This window comes from Oculina patagonica, chromosome 7, assembly GCF_052425735.1.
Source record: "Oculina patagonica isolate OP01 chromosome 7, crgOcupat, whole genome shotgun sequence".
NCBI lineage: Eukaryota > Metazoa > Cnidaria > Anthozoa > Scleractinia > Oculinidae > Oculina > Oculina patagonica.
In genome coordinates this window covers 8,658,975-8,685,825 of record NC_135764.1, presented here as the reverse complement: position 1 = coordinate 8,685,825, position 26,851 = coordinate 8,658,975, and the positions used below count along the sequence as shown (strand labels likewise).

The window sequence follows — 26,851 nt, the reverse complement described above, 5'->3', positions numbered from 1 at the left end:
TGACTACAATGTGCTAGGTAGAAATGTGAAAGCGACCGTTTGACAAAACAGTTCTGTAAAAATATATGTAAAATGATAATAAAGTACAGCTTTTCAGATGGAAATTGTATGAATCATTTGTTTTTCAAGTATTAAAGTGGCCAAAGTTTCAAGAGTAGTGTGCCTCGTTTCACTCACAGATGTACCAAATATTTCAGATTTGCAAACACTCCGTCAGGTAGAAACGTTAGCGAGTTTGAAGATAAATCTCTGTAAAAAATATACAATGAAACCCAGTTAAATTATAGCAACTTACATTAAATTGCTTTCCTGTTAGCTTTCTAGTCAGCTTATAACAAAAAAGCTGACTTTACACTGTCTCTGGAAGAAATGTGATAGCGTTTAATGAGTCAGTCTTGTAAAAATAGATGTAAAAAGTGACATGATAATAAAAGACAACTTTTTATATTGAATTTTTACTTTACGTTTTTTTTTAAACGTGATCCTCTGAAAAGTTTCAAATGCAGTGTGGTTCGTTCACTCACAGCTTTCCAATATAGTTAGGATTTTCAATCACTCTGTGAGGTAAAAATTGCAAGGAGTTTGACCGAAATTCTCTGTACAAAAATACAATAAAAATCATAAAAGTATAGAAAAGATGAACGTTTATTTGCTTTTCTCACGATAGAATCGCTTTGAGGTGTTGATCGTTACATTTCGACTGCTGTACTGCTTGTCTTCATTAGACAATGAACTATTTGCAGCAGTTTGGTTCCCTGCTTTTGGTTCATTTCGATCCTCATTATTATTATTCCGGCTGTTAGGTGCTATTCCGTCATAGGTCTGCTATGTCGTGGATCGGCTGTTGTGCTTTTTGATCGAAGGCATCCATGCTTACAGAGTTTCGATTCCACCATCTCTATTGATCTTATTAGGATGAAGTCTAATTTGCATGGCCTCTTTGACCCTACCTGTGTACCAGTAAGGGTCACGATCAACAAACTTAATTTCTTTCCAAAAGGGATGATGCCCCGTATCATTCGAGTGCTACGAGACTGCAGAGATTTGTGAACGAGCAAGCTGTATGTCTCTGTCGTGTTCTAATCCTTTCTTGTATCGCTCCCCCTGTTTCCCCTATGTATACTTAAATTGCTGCTTTCGTATGGAATCCTATAGACGGCACCGTCTTATTTAGATGGATCTAAGGCGTTTTAAGGTCTGCGTGAGTGATCTAAAAACGGTGTGTGCGCCTTGTTGTTGAGGAAGCGGAGAACAACCTGTGATCATCTTTTTAAGGTAGGGTACAACGCAAGATATTAAACCTACTTCATCGGTTTTCTGTTGACTGTTGGTCTTGTTGCCTTTTAACAGTTTTCGTATAAATGAAGAAGGATATCAGTTCAAAACAAGTACTTTTGATAAATGTTTCTTTTTTTCAGAGATAACTTTTGGTTTTGCTGTGAGACGTTTGGCTCTGCCGTATAGACACACCTTGATGGTATACAAAGATCCGAAGTCTTGGGAGCGCGCGAGAACAATAACAGGCGGAATAACAATGAGGATCGAAATGGACCAATAGCAGCGTATCAACATGCTACAAATAGCGACACGTAAACAGTCGACCTCGTCGCCTGATGAAAGCTAGCAGCTTAGCAGTCCCTTCAACACCTCAACGCGATTCTGTTGTAAGACAAGTGAACAAAGGTTGATCGTTTCTCTCCTACATCACGATGAACAATAAACACATCTTTACTGAAAAGTACATTTATAGCGACTTAAATTCATATTCTATATTTTAAATTCCTTTTTTTCTTCAAGCTCCCTACCCATTTCTTTCCATTACAACAAGCTAACTTTACACTGTGTCAGGTAGAAATGTGACAGCTTTTGATCAAACAGTTCTGTGGAAATTTGTGCTTTAGGCAAAGTGTCAAATACGCATTTAGCATTTTATTTATGTCATTATGCTCTGTTTTTCGATATCATAAACATCTGAAAGGTTTCAAGAGCAGTGCCTTCCGTTTCACTCACAGAGATATTAAATTTGTCAGATTCGCAACCACTCCGTGAGGTAAAGAAGTTATGTTGTTGGACGACAAATCTCTGCAAAAATATACAAATAAATAATATTATTCAGTTCCTAGCATTCATGTTAGCTCAGTTCTTATTTTTTTCAGCTCAAAAAGAAAAACGAAACTTGCTTTATTTAGTAAGTTGACCATTTTTATTGTACAATTTCTGCGACACGACAATAGACACTTGAGTGGCCCAAGCGAAACAGTGAGCTTTGTTTCCTCGAGATCCACAATGTTCCCCGAGGCAAAATTGGGGGCAACAGTCATTACGTGTTTTGTTTCACCTGCCAACTAAAAAACAGACTTTTTTGTTGTCTGTATTCACCAGTAATGCTTCCTTTGTCTAAAACGACTTTTATTGTTTCATTGAATATGTCAACACTACATGGTGCTTTGAACTTTCGAATTCGCCTTGAGAATTACCCTTCTTTGAGTTAAATCCAATTCATGTGCAAATAATCTTTGTATTTCAAGTGTCGACTCCCGAAAAGAAAAAATACAACTGTGGGAGAGACCATTAGAGACGTCGTTTTTGGGATGTTTCCCAAGGGACGTTTCCTGCAAGGAAACGGTTTTAAAAAACCTGCATGGGCTGTATAAAAAAACATACAACGAAAACAAAAACTGTATACACGTAAGTCAAAGAAAAATCCTGCATCCCCCCTTTCCAGTTATTCTTATGGCCCGTTAATAATAAAGTTGATAAATCGGTATTAATCGTTGTCCCGATCAACGTCAACGAGGCAATTGACCAGCAATCAGCATCAAGAATAGTACTTAGGTGAACATTGTTTTTGGAATGGCCGTGTAATGGCAAAGTGGCACGGATCTATCGCAGCCGGAAACAAAAACCACATGACGAGTAAACTGATGACGGTGTAATTGTAAATGTTTGGCTGAAAGTACGCTTTTTGATCTTGGTCCAATCAATGTACATTACGCGTTTTCTTCGAAAATCTTGAATGTTTCTGGAGTAAAGTGCGATTTTGTAAAGGCTAAATGAGGAAGGAGTCCTCAAATAATACCAAAGTAGTTAAGATTTAGTGAGAAATCTTGTAAAATCCATGTTATTTGGGAGTTTCAAGCCATTGCTGTTAGACGCCGCTATTTTGGAAAGGTTGCTGCTGTGTTAAAGTACTATAAACCTTAATCAAAGTGGCTATGAGCCACTGAACTCGGAAAATAAGTTATGAAAAAAAAAGCTTTTACAAAGTTTTGCCAAAACAACTCATTTTGAACTTTCCACACTGCAGTTAAATCCACTCAACACATAAGTGGGATAAAATAAAAAAAAATAAGGTTTTGAAAGGTAAAAGCCTGGTCGGACAAGTTTGGCAATTAACTATAAGGAGATGTTTATGTGAAGAGCACATTTTATTTACTTTGGTTCAAGTAAAAGTACCAACCATTACAAAAGTTGCACTGCGGTGAGTTTCATTTCACTTACAATTGCAAGAAAAGAATTCTTTTCAGATTTGCAACACTTTGGCAGTTAGCGATTAAATGAAGGTTGAGGACAAATGTCTTTATAAACGGCACAAATTCAAAATGTGATCAGTGATAATAATCTCCAACCTTTTGTGAAAAACTGCAAGCTAAGCAAGAAGTATATTAGGGACCGGATACAAACGTTTTTGGGCAGGAATCGCATTAGCTCGGGCAGGAATATATTAAGTAGGTGACGTCATTGACTCATGAATAAGTGCAGTGGATTTAATTAACTTGTGGGTGATGTTATATTCTATTTTTAGATTTGTTGGAATAACCAGTTTGTCATGTTCTATTTTTATCTTGGCTGGTATAACCAGTTTGACAGGTTTCACTTTATTTTCGGATCACAGTAGCGGCTTAAGGTATTGCACAGTCTATGACGTCACCTACTTATTTTATTCCTGCCCGAGCTAATGAGATTCCTGCCCAAAAAAATACGGAGTATCCAGTCACTACTATACTACTAATGTAGTGATTTCCACACTATTTTACTTACAGAAACTTCAAATACGACAAACTGGCGAACACGGTATCAGGGAGAAATGTTATAGAGTTTGATGAAACAATTCTATAACAATATATGTAATAATTAAAGCGACAAAAAACACAACGTTTAAGATTAAATTTTGACAATAAGCTTTATTTTCAAAACCATAGACATATCTGGAGGGTTTCAAGAGCTTCGTTTCACTCACAGAGATATCAAATTTGCCAGATTTGAAAACACTCCGTCAGGGAAAAACGTTATAGAGTTTGACGACAAATCTCTGGTAAATACATACAATAAAATAAGTTTAATTATAGCCCTTAAATTACATTGTTTCATTTCTAGTTTTTTAATGAGTTCACTAAGTATTTGTTATGTTCTTATAACAAAAGAAGACTTTGCACCGTGTTATGTAGAAAATAAATGTGACACGGATTGGTGATATACATATGTGAAAAGTATATGCAATAATTAATATGGTAACTTATTACATTTTGAATTGAATTATGACATGATGTTAAGTTTTCAAGAGGATCGCGAAGTCTGCAAATTTTCAAGAGCAGTGTGTTTCGTATCACTCACAGATATCCCAAATATTCCAGATTTGCAAACACTCTGTCAGGTAGAAATGTTATAGAGTTTGAGGATAAATATCTGTCAAAATATGCAATAAAACAATTTGCTATATAGAAACCAAATTTATTTAAACATTTATGAAATTTCTCTTGGCCTACTGCTTATTCAGTTTCAGCTCGTAACAACAAACTGACTGTACAATGTGATAGGAGGAAATGTAATAGTATTTTATGAAATACTTCTATAAAAAATATATCTAAGTATTGAGTTATGTTTAGTTATTCTTAGTTTCACTCACAGCTCTTCTAAGTTTTTGAGATTTGCGAACACTCCGTCAGGTAGAAAAGTAATATAGTTTGACGACAAATCGCTGTAAAAGTATACAATAATTAAAATAAGTTGAAATCCAGCTCCTTAAATCAAATTAGATTATTATTTAACTTCCAGCTTTTCTTTCAGTTTACTGCTTCTTTGTAATCAGCTTATAACAAAAGAAGAAAGACTTTCATTTGCAAGTTGGCATTTTTTATCGTACTTTCTGTGCGTCACAAGTACTTATAGCGGAGCTCTCACGTGCGAATGGCGCCCCATACCTAAGAAAATGCGGTAAACTCATCAAGCCCGTAAAAATTCGGCGTGACGTCCGCACGCCCATACGGCGACGCCGACCGGAAGCAAATTTCACTTCCAATTCACGTTTCCCACAGAAATCTTCCGCTGTCGCGACTCTGCGCAGACATTAATTTTCCTTGTTTGACGTCGACTGTAAAACGACAGTCTTGCCCCTCGCTCTTTATGTCATTTTTGCTTCCTTTTTTCACATATCTGATGCTTCAACTATTATTCAATTGTTTTGGAAAGCTATGGAATAGTGCATGCATTTTTGTAGTCGTTTAGATCACACTGTAAAGATGTCTACAAGGTGCGTGGGTCACTCGTCCATTCCATTTTTAATTGAAATAATATTTTGCTTTTTAATTTTCTATTGATCAATTTGCTTCAATTTATTTGAAAACAAAATTTAAAACTTATAGAAAGCATAATGATATTTCACGGATTCAGATTTAAAAAAAATGCTTTATCCGATGCTGGTTTTCAATTTTAATACTTTGAAGTAAACGCAAAATAGTTTGTCGTTATAGAAACTTTTATTCGCCTTTGCAAACAAAAATTGAAATTCGATTTTCATCTTTAATTGGTTTCCAGTTTAAAATTGAAAATTGATTGACCGGAATCACAAAATCGAAAATTGATTTCAATTTTCAATTTTTGGTTACGATCAAAAATTAAAAATCGATCTCGCAAAAAAAGTGCAAAAGTTGACGCAGTAGTGGTAGGCTGAGTTGCGTTTTTGCTCGCTTGTACAGGGCTCTACCTTCCGCGACCTGAAATGTGACCATGCCTCCTGGGGTATTTTAGTTACGTGTCATGCAATCATTTTCTGTCGTGCGGGGGAATCCATACGAGGCTTTGGCGAAAGGGGGGGGGGGGGGTGGTAGCGATTAGTGCGAGTAGTATTACAGCCTTAGCTGGAGCGCACCACTCCGCTTCAAACTTGTGCTCTATTACTACTCGAGCGCCTGCTACGCAGGCTAGTAGATGCTCATACCAGGTAAGGACTCCCCCCGAGTCTAGTCTTGGCCGGGGGATGTTCATACCATGACGTGTCCTACCATTATAGGTGAAGTAGGGATTTTGAAGTACCCTGCTACTGAATATAAGCAAGGGTTGGTACGGAACCCATTTCATTTTATATCTCTGCAATGCTTGCTGTTCTGTTTAATTTCTGTTTAAGTTGTATTAAAACTTTAAAGATTTAATTATTCAATTACCTTTCGTTTTTGTGTAAGGTTAGAGCGCAGAGTCAGTTAGTCAGTCAGTCAGGCGATCATTCAGTCAGTCAGTAAGGGAGTAGGTAATGGCGTTTCCACATAGTGGCTCTTCATCTGTATCTATATACTATAACCACTAATGCGAATTATCTTGTTTACTTTAACTACTGTACAAGTATCAACCCTTTCAAAATCTGCCCCGAGGTTGGTGCATTCAATTACAAGAAAAAAATCAGAGTAACACTTTGTAAGGTAGAGATTAAATACAATTTGAGAACAAAAAAAAAAACACACAATGCATGGATAAGGTGATCGATGATTATTATCCAAAATCTTTTTAAAATACAGCAGGATATGCCGTGCGTTGCGCACTGTTTGACTTACAGAAACTCCAAATACCACAGATTGGCGAACACAGTGTCAGGTAGAAATGTGATACCGTTTGATGAAATACTCCTGTAACAATATTATTTAATAAGTAAAATGATAACAATGTACAACCTTCTGTATTGAATTATGACATTATGCTTCTTTTTTTCAAAAAAATTAACGTCTGGATGGTTTTGAAGAACAGTCCATGGGTCTTGTTTCACTGACTGATGTATCAACTTTATCAGATTTGAATACACTCCATCAGGTAAAAACGTTATATAGTTTGAGTTACAAATTTGCAACGCAGAGTGATGCAATTAAGTTACAAAAACACTAGCAAACACGTTGTAACATAGGGTCTAAATAAAGTTTTAGAACAGACGTTTGTAAATCACACAATGGATAAGGTTTTCGGTGTTAATGACCTACAGACTATTCTTTTTATTACAGGATATGCAGTGCATTGCTTACTGTTTAAGTAAAGAAACACCAAATATGACGGATTAGCACTGTGTCAGATAGAAAAATATGTAGCAAGTGAAACGATAAAAACTTACAACAATTTAGTTAAGTTAGAACATCATTTTGAGTTTTCAATAGCATAACAATTTTGCATGTGTTCTTTTCCACTCACAGATTGCCCAAATAATTCAGATATGCAAACACTCTGCTAGGTAGAAACCTTATAGAGTTTGGCGAGAAATCTCTTTAAAAAACGAAATAAGTTAAACTTAAATTTAATTTCAACTATTATTATATTTCTGGCTTTTATATAAACCTGCCAATTATTTGTTTTTTGCTGACTTTACACTGCGACAGTCTTAAATGTGATAGCTTTTCATACATTAATTCTGTTAAAATATATAAAATAGGTCAAATAGTAATTACTTAAACCATTTAAATAAATCATTACGTTACGTTTAGTTTCACTTAGAGATATCCCAAATTTTTCAAATTTGTAAACACTTCGTCAGGTAAAAATGCTAACTAACTATACGACAAATCCCTGTAAAAACGTGCAAGAAAATAAGATAAATTGTTAACAATTGTTCCAAGAACCTGCATTGGGTACGAGTTGGTAATTAGCCAATGAGGCCCCAAGCGCCGAGAGGCTATAACTAACCTCGTATCCAAGTTTGATGCGCGAATAGACTGATTGCTTATTAATTTTTTAACCTTTGCTTTTGCCCAAATTTACTGCATTTTAAAAAACGATCGGGAAGTGATGAAACTTTTGGTCGTCAACGTGACTCAAACACTGCTGTGTGAACATAGCAGGGGGCAGGAGGGCTGTAGCACCCCCCCCCCCCAAAAAAAAAGAAGGAAACCATAATTTTTGGGGGCTTAGCAACCAAGTTTTGGGACGGAAATTACCGCGAGCGCAGCGGAAAATTAGTTTTTCAAGATATCCCCTCGCGTGATCTTTTCACAAATCGTTTCAATAGGATCGAAGTTATATGTTGTAGGACTTTCAGCAAATCTCCTCTCTACAGAACGCCAATAGTAGAGGTACAGAAACTGTTTATATTGTTTTGACGTCATATTTGACACGACGACAAAACAAGTACTTTTGATAAATGTTTCTTTTCTTCAGAGATAACTTTTGGTTTTGCTATGAGACGTTTGGCTCGGCTTGATGGTATACAAACATCCACAGTCTTGGAGCGCGCGAGAACAATAACAGGCGGAATAACAATGAGGATCGAAATGGACCAATAGCAGCGTATCAACATGCTACAAATAGCGACACGTAAACAGTCGACCTCGTGGCCTGATGAAAGCTAGCAGCTTAGCAGCCCCCTTCAACACCTGAAAGCGATTCTTTTGTAAGACAAGTTAACAAAGGTTCATCTTTTTTCTTTTACATCACGGTAAACAATAACGCATCTTCACTGAAAAGTACATTTATAGCGACTTAAATTCATATTCTATATTTTAAATTCCTTTTTCCTTCAAGCTCACTACCCATTTCTTTCCATTGCAACAAGCTAACTTTACACTGTGTCAGGTAGAAATGTAATAGCTTTTGATCAAACAGTTCGGTAGAAATTTGTGCTTTAGGCAAAGTGATAAAGACGCATTTAGCATTTTATTTATGTCATTATGCTCTATTTTTCGATACCATAAACATCTGCAAGGTTTCAAGAGCAGTCCCTTCCGTTTCACTCACAGAGATATCAAATTTGTCAGATTCGCAACCACTCCGTCAGGTAAAGAAATTATGTTGTTGGATGACAAATCTCTGCAAAAAATATACAATAAAATAAAGTTGGAATGTAGCAACTATTATTAAATTTAAACTATTATTCATTTCCTAGCATTCACGTTAGCTCAGTTCTTATTTGTTTTCAGCTCAAAACGAAAAACGAAACTTGCTTTATTCAGTTAGCTGCCTCGTCCCCAGGCGTCCTCGTCCTTGGTCGTGCACGGTTCGCTTGTCGTCATGGGACTGACGTGCACGTTTCGCTTGGCGTTCTGGGCCTGCACTCCCTGTTTTTCAGTTCAGTTAGTTGACCATTTTTATTGTACAATTTCTGCGATACTACAATAGAAACTTGATTGGTCCCAAGGGAAACAGTTACTTTTGTTTCCTCTAGATCCACAATGTTTCCCGAGGAAAAATTGGGGGGAAACAGTCATAACGTGTTTTGTTTTACCTGCCAGCTTAGAACAAACTTTTTGTTGTCTGTATTTACCACTAATGCTTCCTTTGTCTAAAACGACATGATTGTTTTTCATTGAGGCTTTGAGCTTTCGAATTCGCATTGAGAATTATCCTTCTTTGAGTCTTTTATTCCAAGCGTCGACTCCCGAGAAGGAACAATGCAACTGAGGGACGGGCCATTAGAAGTACCACATGGGGGGAGGGGGGGGGGGGGGAGGAACAACTATTCTAAAAAAAAAGCAATCCTGCAAAGACGTCGGCCTTAATAAAAATTCTTGCAACGAAATTTTTTACGTCCCCCTCTTCTTCCGATTATTACTAATGGTCCGTCCCTGAAAACGTTGATAATCGGTATTAATCGTTGTCCTGTTTATCGTCAACGAGGCAATTGACGACCAATCAACATCCAGAATACTAATGAAACGAACACTGACGAACAATCGGGAGCTTTGGAGTGGTCTTGTAATGGCAAAGTGGCAAGGTTCTATGGAAGTCGTAAAACAAAAACCACAAGACAAGTATACTGGGGACAGTTTACTTTGCCTTTGCTCACATTATTTGACTTGTATAAGGGATAAAACGTTCCATTATGCAATTGTTTTAGATTTTCCAGAGAACATTAATCGTTTTTGTCAGAAAGTATGTTTTTTTCGGATATCTATATATGTTTTTAAATCTTTTGAATATTTTTAGATGAATTATTAAGTTATGTTGTGCTTTTCATAAGCATGATCATCTGTAAGGTTACAGTTTTTGCAAATGTTTCCGATTAGCAAACACTCTTTTTGGCAGAAATGTTATAGCATTGGAAGTCAAATTGTCTACCTGTGAAAATACCTAAGTATTTTCAATGAAAATACACAATGTAATAAGGTGCTATTTAATTAACTATATGGAGCTGTTTATGTGAATAACACATTTTTTTAAGTTTGTCACAAGTACTAGTACCAACCTACAAACATTTGTAAAAGTACAAGGTATGCAGTTCTTTGCGCACTGTTTTACTTACAGAGACCTCAAATACGACAAACTGGCGAACACGGTATCAGGGAGAAATGTGATAGCGTTTGATGAAATAGTTTTATAACAATGTAAGTAAAATGATAACAACATACAACATTTTAGATTCAATTATGAAAATAAGCCTCACTTTCAAAAACATAGCCGTCTGGAGGGTTTCAAGAGCAGTAAGCTTCGTTTCACTCACAGAGATATCAAATTTGCCAGATTTGAAAACACTCCGTCAGGTAAAAACGTTATAGAGTTTGATGACAAATCCCTGTAAAATTACATATGATAAAATAAGTTTAATTATACCTCTTGAAATAAATTCGAAACTATTGTTTAGTTCCTACCTTTTCATTAAGCTCACTATTTATTTGCTATGTTCTAATTACAAAAAGATGTATTTGCACCGTGTCAGGTAGAAAAGAAATGTGGCATGGTTTGGTAATATAGTTCAGTGAAAAAGTATATGTAATAAGTAAAATGGCTATTTCTTACAACCAGAATTATCCCATAATGCATCGTTTTTGAAGTTTATATTAAAAGTATCAAGTTAAAATTCATTTTTTTTTTCTTAAACGCAGCCCCTTAGAATTTGTGGCAAGGCCGGCGCAATATTTATGATTTTATTTATTTATAACCTTTTCATTTAAATCCAAAAGGACACCATGAATTACAAACGACACCTTTTAGATTCCATTTTGGAAAGGAAATTAAGCAAACAACGAGCGACCTTGACCGGCACAATTTGCAGTCCAGAGTGCATCATTGCACTTACAGAAGAAACAAGTTTTTCAAGTTAGCAAACACTTTGTCAGATAGAGATTCAATGACGTTCGAGGACAGATAACTGTGAAGACACACAATGGAATAAGTTATATTTTACATTTTGGATTGAATTATGACAGTGTTTCCTTTTCAAAAGCATCGCGAACAATGCAAGGTTTCAAGAGCAGTGTGTTTTGTTTCACTCACAGATATCCCAAATATGTTAGATTTGCAAACACTCTTTCAGGTAGAAATGTTATAGAGTTTGAGGATAAATATCTGTTAAAATACGATTGAAACGAGTTGAATTCTAGAAATATAAATTTGCTTAAATTTTTATGAAATTTGTATTGGCCTACAACTAGCTCGGTTTCATCTCGTAATAACAAGCTGACTTTACACTGTATCAGGTAAAAATGTAAAATCTTTTCATGAATTACTTCTGTAAAAATGTATTTAAGTATTGCGTTATGTTTATTTTCACTCACAGATATCCTAAGTTTTGGAGATTTGCAAACACTCCGTCAGGAAGAAACATTATTAAGTTTGACGACAAATCCCTGTGAAAGTATGCATTGAATTTTAGCTACTTAAATTAAATACCAAGTATCACAAGCTTCTACTTTTTTTTCAGTTAGCTACTTATTTGTAATCAGCTCATAACAAAAAAAAATGGTAAGTTGACATTTTTTTATTGCACATTCTGTGTGTCTTGACAAGGACTTATAGCGGCGCTCTCGCGTGAGAGTGGCGCCCCATACCTAAGAAAATGTGGTAAACTCATCAATCAGATTAAAATTCGCCGATTCACGTTTCCCGCGGACATCTTCAGCCGTCGCGACTCGGCGCAGACGTTACTTTTCCTTGTTTGACGTCGCCTGTAAAACGAGAGTTTTGCATTTGTGCTTTTATCTTATTTTGTGCATGCTTCATTTTTTCACGTATCTATATCCGGTTATTTATCTGATTTATAGTGTGAAATCTGTACTTCCGCGCTGTAATTTCTAGCTTATTTACGATTCTTACGCTTTTATGATAGGCAAATCGGTATGTTTTAGTCTCAGTTACAATTGTCATTATCTAAAATGTAAAGTACAGTTTGAGAACAAAGAACACATAATGGATCAGGTGATGGATGATAATAATCAACAACCTTTTTTAAAATACAGCAAGATATGCAGTGCGTTGCGCACTGTTTCACTTACAGAAACCTCAAATACGACAGATTGGCGAACACTGTGTCAGGTAGAAATGTGATGGCGTTTGATGAAATACTCCTGTAACAATATTATGTAATAAGTAAAATGATAACAATACAGAACCTTTTATATTGAATTATGACAAAACAATTCGTTTTTCAAAAACATTATTTTCTGGATGGTTTTGAAGAGCAGTCCATGGGCTTTTGGTTTCACTCACAGAGATATCAAGTTTGTCAGATTTGAAAACACTCCCTCTGGTAAAATCGTTATAGAGTTGAGTTACAAATTTGCAACGCAGGATGACGCATTTCAGTTACAAAAACACCAGGTTTCAAGAGCAGTGTGTTTTGTTTCACTCACAGATATCCCAAATATGTTAGATTTGCAAACACTCTTTCAGGTAGAAATGTTATAGAGTTTGAGGATAAATATCTGTTAAAATACGATTGAAACGAGTTGAATTCTAGAAATATAAATTTGCTTAAATTTTTATGAACACTGTATTGGCCTACAACTAGCTCGGTTTCATCTCGTAATAACAAGCAGACTGTACACTGTATCAGGTAAAAATGTAAAATCCTTTTATGAATTACTTCTGTAAAAATGTATTTAAGTATTGCGTTATGTTTAGTTATGTTTAGTTTCACTCACAGATATCCTAAGTTTTGGAGATTTGCAAACACTCCGTCAGGAAGAAACATTATTGAGTTTGACGACAAATCCCTGTGAAAGTATGCATTGAATTTTAGCTACTTAAATTAAATACCAAGTATCACAAGCTTCTACTTTTTTTTCAGTTAGCTACTTATTTGTAATCAGCTCATAACAAAAAAACATGGTAAGTTGACATTTTTTTATTGCACATTCTGTGTGTCTTGACAAGGACTTATAGCGGCGCTCTCGCGTGAGAGTGGCGCCCCATACCTAAGAAAATGTGGTAAACTCATCAATCAGATTAAAATTCGCCGATTCACGTTTCCCGCGGACATCTTCAGCCGTCGCGACTCGGCGCAGACGTTACTTTTCCTTGTTTGACGTCGCCTGTAAAACGAGAGTTTTGCATTTGTGCTTTTATCTTATTTTGTGCATGCTTCATTTTTTCGCGTATCTATATCCGGTTATTTATCTGATTTATAGTGTGAAATCTGTACTTCCGCGCTGTAATTTCTAGCTTATTTACGATTCTTACGCTTTTATGATAGGCAAATCGGTATGTTTTAGTCTCAGTTACAATTGTCATTATCTAAAATGTAAAGAACAGTTTGAGAACAAAAAACACATAATGGATCAGGTGATGGATGATAATAATCAACAACCTTTTTTAAAATACAGAAAGATATGCAGTGCGTTGCGCACTGTTTCACTTACAGAAACCTCAAATACGACAGATTGGCGAACACTGTGTCAGGTAGAAATGTGATGGCGTTTGATGAAATACTCCTGTAACAATATTATGTAATAAGTAAAATGATAACAATACAGAACCTTTTATATTGAATTATGACAAAACAATTCGTTTTTCAAAAACATTATTTTCTGGATGGTTTTGAAGAGCAGTCCATGGGCTTTTGGTTTCACTCACAGAGATATCAAGTTTGTCAGATTTGAAAACACTCCCTCTGGTAAAATCGTTATAGAGTTGAGTTACAAATTTGCAACGCAGGATGACGCATTTCAGTTACAAAAACACCAGCAAACACTGTAAGATGGAGACTAAATAACGTTTGAGAACAGACGTTTGTAAATCACACAATGAATAAGGTGATCGGTAATAATTATCTACAAACTTTTCTTTTTATATGCAGGATATGCATTGCATTGCTTACTGTTTACGTAAAGAAACATCAAATATGACATATTAGCATTGTGGCGGGTAAAACAATTTGTAGCAAGTGAAATGATAAAAACTTAAAACAATTTAATTGGGTTAGAACATCATTTTAAGTTTTCAATAGCATAAAAAAATTGCATTTGTTCTTTTTCACTCACAGATAGTCCAAATATTTCAGATATGCAAACACTCTGTTAGGTAGAAACGTCATAGAGTTTGGCGATAAATCTCTGTAAAAATACAATGAAATAAGTTGTACTATTTTGACATCAATTTAAATTCAACTATTTTTAAATTTCTGGCTTTTATATAAACCTGCAACTTATTTGTTTCATGCTATTCGACACTGCGGCAGGCTAAAATGTATCTTTTCATAAATTAGTTCTGTAAAAATATATGAAACAGGTAAATTGATAACAGCTTACACCGTTTAGATGAATCAATACTTTATGTTTAGTCTCACTCACAGATGTCCCAAATAATTCAGGTTCGCGAAAACTCCTTCAGGTAAAAATGCTATAGAATTATACGACAAATCTCTGTAAAAAACATGTAATGAAACAAGTTGAATTGTTAACAACAACAACAACAACAGCAACAAAAACAACAACAACAACAAGTTAACAATTATTCCAAGAACCCGCGTTGGATACGAGTTGGTAGTTTTCTTTTTCTTACTCCATTATTTGATCCATTTATTTTTAATCTTTAAGAAGCCCTAAAAAGCCATATAAAGGTTTATAAATTTAGACCAATATAGGTAGATCAAATTCCACACGCTCACGTAAATGTGTTCTCAAATAAACCTGATGTTACGCAACATCTTAATTGCAAACAAAATGCTGACGTTGCTTATTATGGTCTATATTATCAAAACAAAATTCAAAATTGCAGTCTTTATTCAATAAGCTTTCAGAAAATATATACTTTATTGGGATTACCGTTGATGGTTTGCACACAATTTCACTTGGAACGACAACGCCAATTTTCCATCCGTGATACCTTAAAGTAGTTAACAATTATTTTCCGAAGGCGATGTGATTATTGTTGAATAATCAGGAGACGACGTCGAGGGGATAATTCAACAATAATCACTGAGACTGAGGCGAATAATTGTTTTAGTATAATTTTCAGAGGTAAATATCAAGAACTTTAAAATAATGATGGAAAACACCTGAACAACAAGCACGGTTGTTAAATAGCTGACATTTTCCTCCAATAGCGAGCGCCTGCATTGGTCACTTCAGGGTCACATTGCATCTAACAATGAAACTGTTTCCCGCCAATAGTCTCTGAGCGGGCAACATTGCAAAATCTATGACGTCAGAGGGTAACAGTGCAATGTTACCCGCGAATGTTGCCGACGACCGCCGTTGCACGTGACCAGAGAGTGACTGAAGGTGGTGTGATGATAGCGTTGACTTCCAGCGCGTTTTTCAAAGTAAAAGGTTTTCTGACTCGCAATGGCGACTCTTTCACGCTTTGCTGATTTGTTCCGACAAGAAATTACTGGCACACATAGTAAACGACAAAACCGCCTTGACTACATTAAAATCCTTCTGTGGGGACAAATATCCTACAAAGTCCAAGATTTTTATGAAATTTTAAAAGAAGAACTTAAAGAACTCCTTGTTAACTTTTATCCTAATGCAAGGAAAAAAATAGGAAACTACAAGAAGACGCACTTACAAGCATTAGCTTTGACCTGCAACGGAACTTTAACTTATGCCTGTGCTCAAGGTAACACTGAAATTGTTCCTTTCGGAACTGAAGTTGAGCAAATTAAATAAATAAATTACTATATTTAGAGAGGAAGCCACATCAGCGCTAGCTGGTTTTCATGCGGGTCCTCTGTCCAGGTCGAATTGGAATTTGGAAATGTTGGTTTTTCAGGAGGGAGGAAAACCGGAGAACCCGGAGAAAAACCCTCGGAGCAAGGCGAGAACCAACAACAAACTCAACCCACATATGGCACCGGGCCGGAATCGAACCCGGTCCACATTGGTGGGAGGCGAGCGCTCTCACCACTGCGCCATCCCTGCTCCCCTGAAAGTAAGCTTAATGTGCCAAACCTTCAAAAATCGCCTGTGTTAACACACAATTTTGTAGTATTTTGCGCGCTTACGCGCCTACATGTAATTTATCAATAAATTATAGATTTGTTTTCGCATTACGTTTTCTAATCTCTTCGTTGTGCTATATAACGAATCACTTAATGACTACTGTAGCTCCGCCTCGGGAAACATTCGAGGGAACCAAAGTAAGTGTTTTCCTCGGGACCAGTTATTAAGTGTTTAGTGCTTGCTTGAAAACATGCAAACCAGTTGAATCGATTGTGAATCAGAATTTGCACTAATTATTTTAGGCAATAGAACGGAGTAAAAGAAACACCTCGAAAAAGACAGTCATATGCTACCTTTGTTCAATCGTTAGTTTCTTCTGAGAAGTTGTGCGAATCATCTTGAAATGAATAGCTCTGGTTGAAAGGGAGCTGCATAATTTGTGGTGCATCAATTCCTTTACGAAGTTTCTTGTGGCCGTGCGTGATTAAAAAACACACATAGCGTTTATGATCGATTCTAATGCCTTGAGCATCATTTCATGGAAATATTTTCGGTCCAAAGTCCTTCGATAGTCAATTTTCAAGTTACCCAATATTTTGAATATCGTAGACTGAAATTTTTTTTTTCAAATGAACGAAATTTTCATTCAGCGACTTCTCGCCAAATTTACTTGCTTGGATGTGAAAGATACCATGGCTTACCAGCCAAGCCTTCAAATGCTTTAATCACTTTTCGCGGGGTGATTATAGCGACATAAGCCGAGTCTCTCGTCCAATCTGAATGCTCCAATTCTTATAATTACCTCTGAAATTATACTAATAGAGAATAATACATGGTTGCGCGGAGATATGGAATTTCTCTTCGTGTGTTCACACCGATATCTCACGATCATATCTCCAAGCAACCACGTATTATTTTGTTTGTTGTAAGACATACTAATAAGGATACGATGTTCCGAAGATTTCCGACCATTTTTCGAAGATTTTCAAAATGTTGTCCGAATGTAGTACGAATTTTTTCCGAACAATTTTTTTTTAAAATTTTTTTTTAAATTACACGAGACCGTTCTGGGACCGGTCCGCAAAGGATCCAATACTGGACCTGCGAAACAACAGGTCGGTTTGTTCGTGTTGCGCGATACCAAGCGAATGAAACAATCAATAGCAGCTCTTTTCGATTTTTATAGATGAAATTTTGTAATTCCGTGTCATCTTTCTCTCTCCCACACGTGCACGTGTGAAACCCCTTCAAATAAACATTTATTCTTTTCACATGTCTTCCGTCGTTTTTGAAAACTTTTTTGTCGTTTTTTTTTTTTAACGTTCTAAAACATTAAGCTAAACGCTGTTTTTACTACCGTTAATCAATAATTACATAGATCCTCGACAGTACTATTTAGATTTTTGCATCTTTTTGAGAAACCTCGCGGATACGCGCCATTAAATAGTCATTTCAAACTTTGTAGCTTTTTTGTTGTTACTAGGATGGCTCACCTAGTTTGCATTTTTGTCAGGAAACTTGGCTTCAAGATATTTTTTAAGCCCAGCGACATTTGCCGTTCTCATGTTTAATACAAGGTCAAACGTAGCAATAATGGCCGGTAACCAAGTTCCAGGGAACCAACGAGAAAGCTAAAAGGGCAGTATCCGAGGTTGGCAATTGAATAAGTCAAACTATTATTAAATATATTTCCTAGCCTTCCTAAAAGCTCAAAGCTAATTTGCTCGTAGCTCATAACAAAAAGGCGAATTTACACCGAATGTAGTAGAGATGTGATCACGTTTGATAACACAGCTGTGTAGAAATATATGTACCAAGTAAAATGACGATAATTTTTAGCTTTTATATTAAATTATTTTATTATTGAAGTTCTTCAAAAGCATAAGCTTCTGCAGTGTGCTTTGTTTCACTCACAGATATCTCAAATACATCAGGTTTGCAAAGACCTCTTCAGGTAGAAAAGTTGAAGAGTTATAGAACAATCGTCTGTTTAAATATACAACGAGATGAGTTTAATTTGGCTCCTTAAATTTAATTAAAACTGATATTTAATTTCTAGCAAATTCATGACAATGACTTTAAGCGGAGCACCCACGCGCGACGATTGCGTGCGCAAGTTGCGCCTTATATTTGTACGCCCTACTCTCGGCCGTACAGGCACATTCCTACCCCCACTGTGGTACAAGGTGAGAGGGGAAGGCGGCGGATCGAACCCCTCCCCAAGGTTTTTGTAATTTTAATGCCATAAGAAAATTTTTCATGTCATTTTCTACAACTTGACATAGTTTCTTTTGGCTATGACGTCATCTAACGCCATCCTGGATTTCACCATTTCCCTAGGAAGTCGAAAAATGGCATTGATACAAAATCAAGCCAGTATGCTCATGGAAAGTAAAACTGGGCAAATCAGACAATTCTATTTATAAAAAAAAGCTCTAAACATAAACAAAAATGTATAGAATGACGAGTTTTGGCCAGACCTTATTGTAATTATGACGCAGCGATGGCAACGCCAAAAGTCATGGACACATTGTTGACATAATAAAATTTCTGCACGGGATAAATGAACAGCTGCTAAGCATTGCCTGAGTAAATATTCTTTTAAAATTTCCCGAAAAACTGAAGGAGATGAGGGTGTGGCATCCCCCACCTCCCTCTCATATCCAATGGTTAGCACCAAGTAACATGTTTCCAAAAAAACTTAAAACGCACTCAGGTTTCCTCGATATTTACCAGTTTTGCCATACGGTCCCATACGGGAAGTATTTAAGCTTAGAGCTTTTAACATAAAGTCTTTTTCGTGATCATGAAATTACAATATTCCAGATCTGCCAACACTCTTTTAGAAAGAGTTGTTATTGCATTAGAAAATGCAAGGCGAAAATGAAAATGCAAGGCGAAATACAACCGTCCTTTCAGGTGTAGTTATTATATTGTTTCGTTTTTTTCGTTTTGGTTTGTTTATGGGTATAGACCCAAGCAAATTGTGCCTTTATTTTACTTACAGTTCTTCTAAATTAGTCAGATCGGCAAACACTTTGTCAGGTAGAAATGAGATGGCGTTGTGTGCCAATGATCTATAAAAATGCATGTTGTAATAAGTAACATGACAGTTATTAGCCTTTCCTAGCTGGCTTTGTATTTCATCCAGAGTATAAAACCATATAAGGTTTGCACCTTAGTGAGCTTCTTTCAACTATAGATTGGAAAGATTTTTGAAATAGACTTCGAATTCAGAAATATATGGAATAAGTATATACACACTCAGTGATATTGGTGTTTCAAGCAATCTGAAAAAACGCTACGAAATTTGGCCTGATGGATTTCAAAAGCTTTGATTCAACGGTCAAAATTTTTGCAATTCAGATTGAATGTTTGAATGATGTTAAAGGACCATTTTGCAAGATTGTGACGAGGACCATATAAAAGATTAACTAGATTTACCATGTTTAAAGATTCTGTAAACTGTTTCGCGCATGGTTAGTGCCGCTTGTATGTACGTTTTCCGCGCATGAATTGAGAGGTCAATTAAATCGACTTGAAATGGTTTCCTTCTGAAAACTTTGAGATCGCTTGTTGTTGAGATCACTTCGTGTGTATATACTAACTCCTCGGCTCGGTAAACATTCTACCGCTATTCACCGTGATTTCAAAGAATACTTGTTAATTATTATATGGCTACAATTGTACGCGCGCTCTGATTGGCTACTGAACGGGAAGATTTTCTTGTAATGACCGAGTATTATCTAAACTTTTCTCGGTTCGACGGTTCTTTTGAGGTGCGAGTGAAAGCTACGAGCGCAAGGGCAAAAAAACCAGCAATTACCGACAAGATATAGCTGTCTTTTCAATAATTGAAAGGAAATATTTGCATACCAAAACTTCCCGGAGGAGGAAGAACAGGGCAAGATGAGCAAAACTCTAGGATAGCGCTAAAAAGGGCATAATTATAATAAATATCGTATTAACCTCGTGCGTTCTGTCATTGTAGGGAAATCTCAGATACCTGATTTGATGTATTCACCTCGCTATCGCTCGGTCAATACATTTAGGCCTCGGTCTGAGATTTTTCTGTGATGACCTCACTTTTTGTTAATAAGTTGCATATAATAAGCTTAATGACGATTAATAACGCTTTATTGCTTCATAATTAAATTATGCGACCTTTTTATGATCGTAAATCCAAGGGCTTGAATTGATAGGTTGTACATTTAAACCTCTCTTTTCAACCCCGATTTCTCAATCCTCCTGATAACCAACCAAATGTCGGTAAGCTTGGTCGCACGAAAAGTCGGGACTCCACTTACAGATATCGCAAATTTGTCAGATTGGCAAACGCTCCATCAACAAGATATATGATGTGGTTCGCCCCTAATTCCCTGTGCAAAATGTATGATTAAATTGTTAAAATAAACTTCATAAACTTGAATTTCGCATGAACGTGACCCCTTCCGTGTTTTCAATTTTGATAAAAATAATAACATTTAGTCTAACTGAGGTTTCCCGGATTAACAGCAAGAGTTTATTTGTAACTCGGCTGTGGAACATAGACACTTGCTGGAAACAACAGCTACTATTTCCTGCAATACAAGATGCAAAATAAAAATGGTACGTAGATGCCAATAACAGTCGACAAGTTGCTACAATCAACATGCTCTTAAACACATCGTGCCGCTACCTATTACTAATCGCAGGCTTACAAGTAATGTAGATGCTTGAGTTTTGAAAACAGTCCAAACGGAAGATGCGAAAAATTGCCGTAATTCATTCTTCTGCAGAAAAAAAAAACGCAAGTCTAGAAATATTACAGCTCCTAGTTTTTCTTATTCTGAGTAAGAATGTTGACGATAACATTATCATTATTAGTTAGTTTATTTATGTAGATAGATTTTACATTTTAAATATTTTTATACTATATGCTGGTGGATTTTAAAACGTGTTCAAACAACGATTATTTTATCTTATCTAGAATATATTTGGATTTTGTGTTGAGGTTGGCAAAGGCTGCTCTCGTGACCCGTATTCAACTCTTTTTATTTGAAATGGCTATTGTTTTTCCCTCGTGAATTGTGATTTCCATAGTAGCCGTAAACCGTTATTTCCAAAACGGTCTCTTTATTTTGCTGTGAAGCTTTTAAAGGCCAATATTATATTTTTAATTGTGAATTGTGAAAGGGCCGTTTTACTTTCCGTAAAACGTGATCTATCCACCACCTCCCCCCACCCCCGCTATCACCCTCCGTTTTCTTATGACAGACTGAACTAACAGTTTAATGACAATCAAACCTTCCTCTTCACTTTTTTTTCATCTCAGGTACAAAAATTGAGTTATCTCGGTCATTTTTCTGCAGAGACCAATAAAACTCGACAGAATAGTTTTACAGGTGACACACGTACAGTTATAATTAAATTATGTTACCATAGAAAATCACTCTTTTCTAGTCCCCACCAATTTGTTTTAAATATTTTAGAATTTTTCAGTTCGGAAATAAGAAACCCGGGCAAGACGTCTGCCTAATCCATTCATATGCTTGCAAAGCATTTTTGACAAATAACAAAAACTAATGCCAGAACTGGCCAGAAAAGCCTTAAGCATCGGGGAATCTGGAATCTAGTGTGTTGCCATGGTAACCAAAAATGTTAATTTCATATTGGGGAACACAACTAGCAGGGTAGAACTGCAAAAATTCTGAGACTTCTGATAAAAATTGGCTGAGATATCACTTTCTTCATTTTTGATCAAAATTTGGTTGAGTCTATGACGTCATCACTGCTAATTTTCATATTTAAAAAAACTTGAATATCTTTGGAAAGAAAAGAGATAAACGAGAAAACAGTAAACGGCATTTTTCTTCTCACAAAGAGAACTTGTTAATATTTTAAAACGGCTACGAAAGAAAAGATGCGAATTTCATCATAGTAGCACTAAATAGAATTTTAAGACTTTCTAAAATTGAGGAAATAATTTGGGTTGATTTTAAAGTTTCGGATCGAAGCATGCCTTAAATGTGATTCCTCAGAAACAAAAATTGTCGAAAAATAATTTTTGCTAAGCTTTTTATTTTCTTTTTGCTTTTGCTAAGCTCTAGTACTCTTTTAAAAACTAAGATTCAAAAGATAGGTCACCATACTTGCATAGAATTTCTGATGAACCATTTAATATGCGGATGTTTTGTACTAACCACGTGCGTCATTTAATCAGTCCGCATTGCATTTTTCAGTGGCAAGAATAGAATTACGTTAAAGTAAAACTTAAAAAAATAAATAATAAGAAAAAAGTTCCTGGCCTAAGAAACAATGTAAAAATGAAAAATAAGATCGCACAAATATAAACACCATCGAAAAAAAAAACGTTCCTCCAGTAGTAATTTGTGCCGCGAGTATCTGTTTTGTGCACGCTTTTACTTATATCTTTTCTCTTTTTTTGCTCCAAAATTATGCAAAAAAAGAAAAAAAAAACATATCGGTCACTCACTCATTTTCTCCCTCGCAGGTATATCGTAATCAAATAATAATAATAATTATAAAAACAATATATAATTATAATAAAAACCTTCCCAAACTCCTTTGCAACTGAAAAATCGTCAATGCCAAATAACTTGGTCAGTTTGAAGTCAGCAGGAGTAGTACGTCGTATAGGAATAACTCTTCCCATAAAATACTTCTTGTTTAAGTCGTAGGCCGATGACGTCATTAGTCACGTGAAATTTCCCTGAGGTTTGTTTTTGCTCACTGTAACAAAGATATGTTGTTACTGAAAAAGCAGTCATTGCAGTTTGAAGCACATTGGTGTGAGGCATTTCAGACTGCCCGGGTTCCGAAAAAAATATAAAAAATTAAGGGGGCTATGTACAATTTTCAAAAAGTGGGAGTCTGGGTACAAGTGCGTATCTGGCGTTGCATTAAATGTGAGGAAGCAAAAAATAACATGTTGGTAGATATTTATATGTTAAGTACATTTTTATCACTTTTATTGTTATGACGTCATTGGTCACGTGACCAGCGCGGACCGCAGTTTTAAATTTGCTTGAAAACTTTACCTGTATCTCTCTCTTAATATTTTTTTACGCCAAGTTGTAGCTTTTTTAATAGTGTTTTTAAAAATGGCCATTATTACTTTTTCCTAAAAAAGGACGGTAGTAAAAAATACAACTGTAAAGTTGTTGGCTTTCTTCTCAACGACAATTTGCGGTAGGAATAAAATAAAATTTTGCCAAAGGGAGGAGTGTATGCTCTTTATAATAGCGTTGTCAGTTTTTTCTCATTTCAATTGCTTTTCGCGAGGTTGAATGTAATTTCTTCCAGACGAAAGGAGTGGGCCTGGGGAAAAGTTAAATAGCTGCCCCTCCCCCTCCCCCTGCTGGTGGTCACCCCCAGCGGATTCCCCGTGGTCCGTATTGTGGGCTCATGAAGAGCATTTTCAAAATGGCGACTATGCGACAAAATTTTGAGTTATAGAGGACAGTTTTGTCCTAAGTTTTGTCGATGTTTTTCCTTCTTGACGCGATCAAAACGAGTCCCCAAACGTGGGGAAAACCTCCTTTATTTGTATTCCGGATAAAGAAGAATATGGAATGAGTAGAAACGTGCGAAAACGTGGGCAACAGGTTAGCGTTTCTCATTGAACAATGATTTTTTTAGACTGGTTAAAGCTTATGTCTTCGACGTTTATCATGATTATCAACTTAGCTTAATGGAATTAAAGTCTGGCTAGGCGTAAAAAATAGATGGTGAGAACAAGGCGATAGTATTAAATGGCAGTCATTTCGTCGAGGCATACATTTATACACGAAAAATGTTCCTCAAAATATTGACCAAGTGGCCATTTTAGACCGCAAAGAAAAATTACGTCAGGAAGATTTTATGTGATACCTTTGAAATTGAAAGAAACATTTCAGCTCAGTGTGAACTCTTTTTTTAAGTTAGACTAGAGACTTCTTTCAGTCAACCTGGTGGCTAATCTAGACTTTAATTAAACAGTGCTACTCACGTTTTGGAATGCCTTTTTGGGTATGTTTAATAAATGAGTTCATTAACTTAAAATTTGTTCTTCCCATGATGTTTTATTGTATTGGTAAACATAGATTTACGTTTTCTTTGCATTTTGTGGTTTACAGGTCAGGGACTAATAGAATGCCTAATGTTTTGACAGGACATTCTGGATTACTGTTCATTGAGTTAAACTATGGAGTTCAGGTAATTGTTGATCTCTTAGTTTTACACATAGCTATGTGACAGTCAATTCTGGCAATTCCGTTCCTTTTCTCTACACACATTCATTGCCTGAGGCATTTAAGATCTGCTTTTTGACCAGACATTTGTCTACTTTACAAAAAATCTGTTTGTTTTTAAGGCCTGTATTTTCAGTTGTTGGATGACCTACAGTAGCATTTTAAAGTAGCAATGTAAAAAATTGCGAGGCCTTAAACTTAAGCAAGCCAGAAAACCCTAATCCCAATATAAAGCTAACTGCAAGCAACATGATGTACCCTTTGGCAACCAAAGTGCTTTTAAGGCTAGCCAGAGTACTTTATAGACTAACCGGAATCTTTTGTAGGCTAACTGGAATGGCTTTCATGGCTCGTATGTTTCATGACACATACGTGCCATACAAGCCAAAATACCTAACTCCGATAAATAGCATAACCTGAAGCCACCTCAGCTAACTATACTCAGGCTAACTGGAGTACTACTTAGGCTAACCAGGGAGCTTTTTAGCCAACCAATGTGCTATTTGTATATAGTGGAATGGCTCTCATGACTTGTTGGCTCGCACTTTGTCAAGACCCAATTTTTTTTTAACTTGTATTAAAATTAGCCAAGCAGTAGCTGTAAATTCGATTTAAATAAACTTCAGCTTAGTTTTTGTTGGCAACTTGCTCTACAAGAATACCAAACATAGATTTCAGTGATGTAATGCTTTGAAATGAACAGATTACAAAATTCAGTTTTAGGGTCCAAAACATTTTTAAAGATTATTAAAATAATATGACATTTTTCTGCAATAATTAATGAAAGGAAGGGTGCAAAGAAAATTGATTTCTTCCTTGCCTAACCTAGGTAGACTGGGCAAGGTTAAACCATTATAAGCTTAACCGAAGCCACATGTTTCTTTCGAAACAACTACAACAAAAAATAAAAATCCATAAATGTCATTTGGCTATCTACAGTAGCAAGTGGAAAAAATATTGGATCCACTGGCCCAACATAAAAGCAGCCAGTTTTCACACACTGAAAAGGGCCATTTTATTTTAATATACAGTCTGCATGCTGGAAAATAACAATTTCAGCAAAATAATAGTTTTTTGTTTGTTTTGTTTCTATTTACAGGTTACTTGGAAGACTTTGCAAGGGCATTCCTGTTAGTCAAAATGAACTCAAAAATACACACTGTGTCAATGTAATAAAATTATCACATGATTGATTCCCACATGTTGCCAGTTTAAACCTGAATATACTTAAGTGACATTGATGGCTTTTTATATAATATGAACATCCCAGAACCCAATAAGATGGAAGGCACGGTGGCATAATGGTAAATGCATCGGACTCCGGATTGAGCGATTCGAGTTCGAGCCCCGGCCGGGATCACTTGTGTTATGTTCTTGGGCAAGACACTTAACTCTCATAGTGCCTCTCTCCACCCAGGTGTATCAATGGGTACTGGTGACATAATGCTGGGGGGGGGGACCCTGCAGTGGACTAGCATCCCATTCAGGGGGTAGTAGAAATATTCCTAGCCGCTTAATGCTGCAGAAACTGGGATAAGCTCCGGCAGTTGGGCTGCTTGGCTAGTGGCTTCTTCTAGAACCCAATAAGGCTTCATGTAAATACTGACACTTAATTACATGTAAGTTTTAAAACCATTCTGAGGTTCATGACAAAACATCTTTGTTTCAATAAAAACATGTAAAAATAATGAAATAACAGAGAATTTACATAATTTTTATCGCAGACCACAAATTTTACTCCAGGTTAAGTTAAGTGGCTTGGTTCCACAGGGTGTGGTTCCAAAAAATATCCATACCTCCCCCAAGGATGGTTCTTTGGTTTGGACCCTCCCACCCCCTGGGATTTCTAGTTTCGCTTCATACTTTCTTTAAAAAGTTTGTACTATTGAGACCCTCATCCCCCTCAGAACTTCCAATGACCATCCTTGGGGTGAATATTTTCTGGAACCGCACAATGTGAGCATTTGCTTATGAAAGTAAGCTGCAGATTGATCTGATTGATACACACTAATCTATTTTCACATTTACCTGTTTTCTATGGGATAAATAATTATATATTGTTTTTTCCGGTTTCACTTGTAATAATAATAATAATAATAATAATAATAATAATAATAATAATAATAATAATAATAATAATAATAATAATAATAATGATGATAATAATCATCAAATTATGACCTATATCATAATAAAGTTTTGTACAAATATACACTTTTGAGCTTTTTTAAAACTTTGCTAATTGTAATTTTTAAACCATTTTATTTCACGAGA

The 26,851-nt window shown here is 35.9% G+C and overlaps 2 protein-coding genes and 1 long non-coding RNA gene across 3 annotated transcripts in view; 1 reads left to right on the top strand and 2 right to left on the bottom strand.

Moving 5' to 3' along the window:
- Positions 1–26,851, bottom strand: part of LOC144661647 (lysophosphatidic acid receptor 3-like) — a 668,415-nt gene that overhangs the window by 13,085 nt on the left and 628,479 nt on the right. The window lies entirely within an intron of this gene.
- Positions 1–26,851, bottom strand: part of LOC144659177 (uncharacterized) — a 33,543-nt gene that overhangs the window by 4,559 nt on the left and 2,133 nt on the right. Inside the window, exons 4-19 of the mRNA XM_078519615.1 lie at positions 19,352–19,423; positions 14,442–14,513; positions 13,821–13,892; positions 13,104–13,175; positions 12,813–12,884; positions 12,456–12,527; positions 11,458–11,529; positions 10,685–10,756; positions 8,983–9,054; positions 6,825–6,896; positions 4,907–4,978; positions 4,615–4,686; positions 4,241–4,312; positions 4,042–4,113; positions 2,011–2,082; positions 525–596 (exon numbers count right to left, since the gene is read on the bottom strand). Of these exons, the coding sequence (XP_078375741.1) occupies positions 525–596; positions 2,011–2,082; positions 4,042–4,113; positions 4,241–4,312; positions 4,615–4,686; positions 4,907–4,978; positions 6,825–6,896; positions 8,983–9,054; positions 10,685–10,756; positions 11,458–11,529; positions 12,456–12,527; positions 12,813–12,884; positions 13,104–13,175; positions 13,821–13,892; positions 14,442–14,513; positions 19,352–19,423 (1,152 nt within the window). The remainder of the gene's footprint in view (positions 1–524; positions 597–2,010; positions 2,083–4,041; positions 4,114–4,240; positions 4,313–4,614; positions 4,687–4,906; positions 4,979–6,824; positions 6,897–8,982; positions 9,055–10,684; positions 10,757–11,457; positions 11,530–12,455; positions 12,528–12,812; positions 12,885–13,103; positions 13,176–13,820; positions 13,893–14,441; positions 14,514–19,351; positions 19,424–26,851) is intronic.
- Positions 23,532–26,104, top strand: LOC144661683 (uncharacterized). Its single transcript, XR_013572332.1, has 3 exons — positions 23,532–23,953; positions 24,464–24,542; positions 25,677–26,104. It is a non-coding gene; the product is annotated as an uncharacterized LOC144661683 (long non-coding RNA).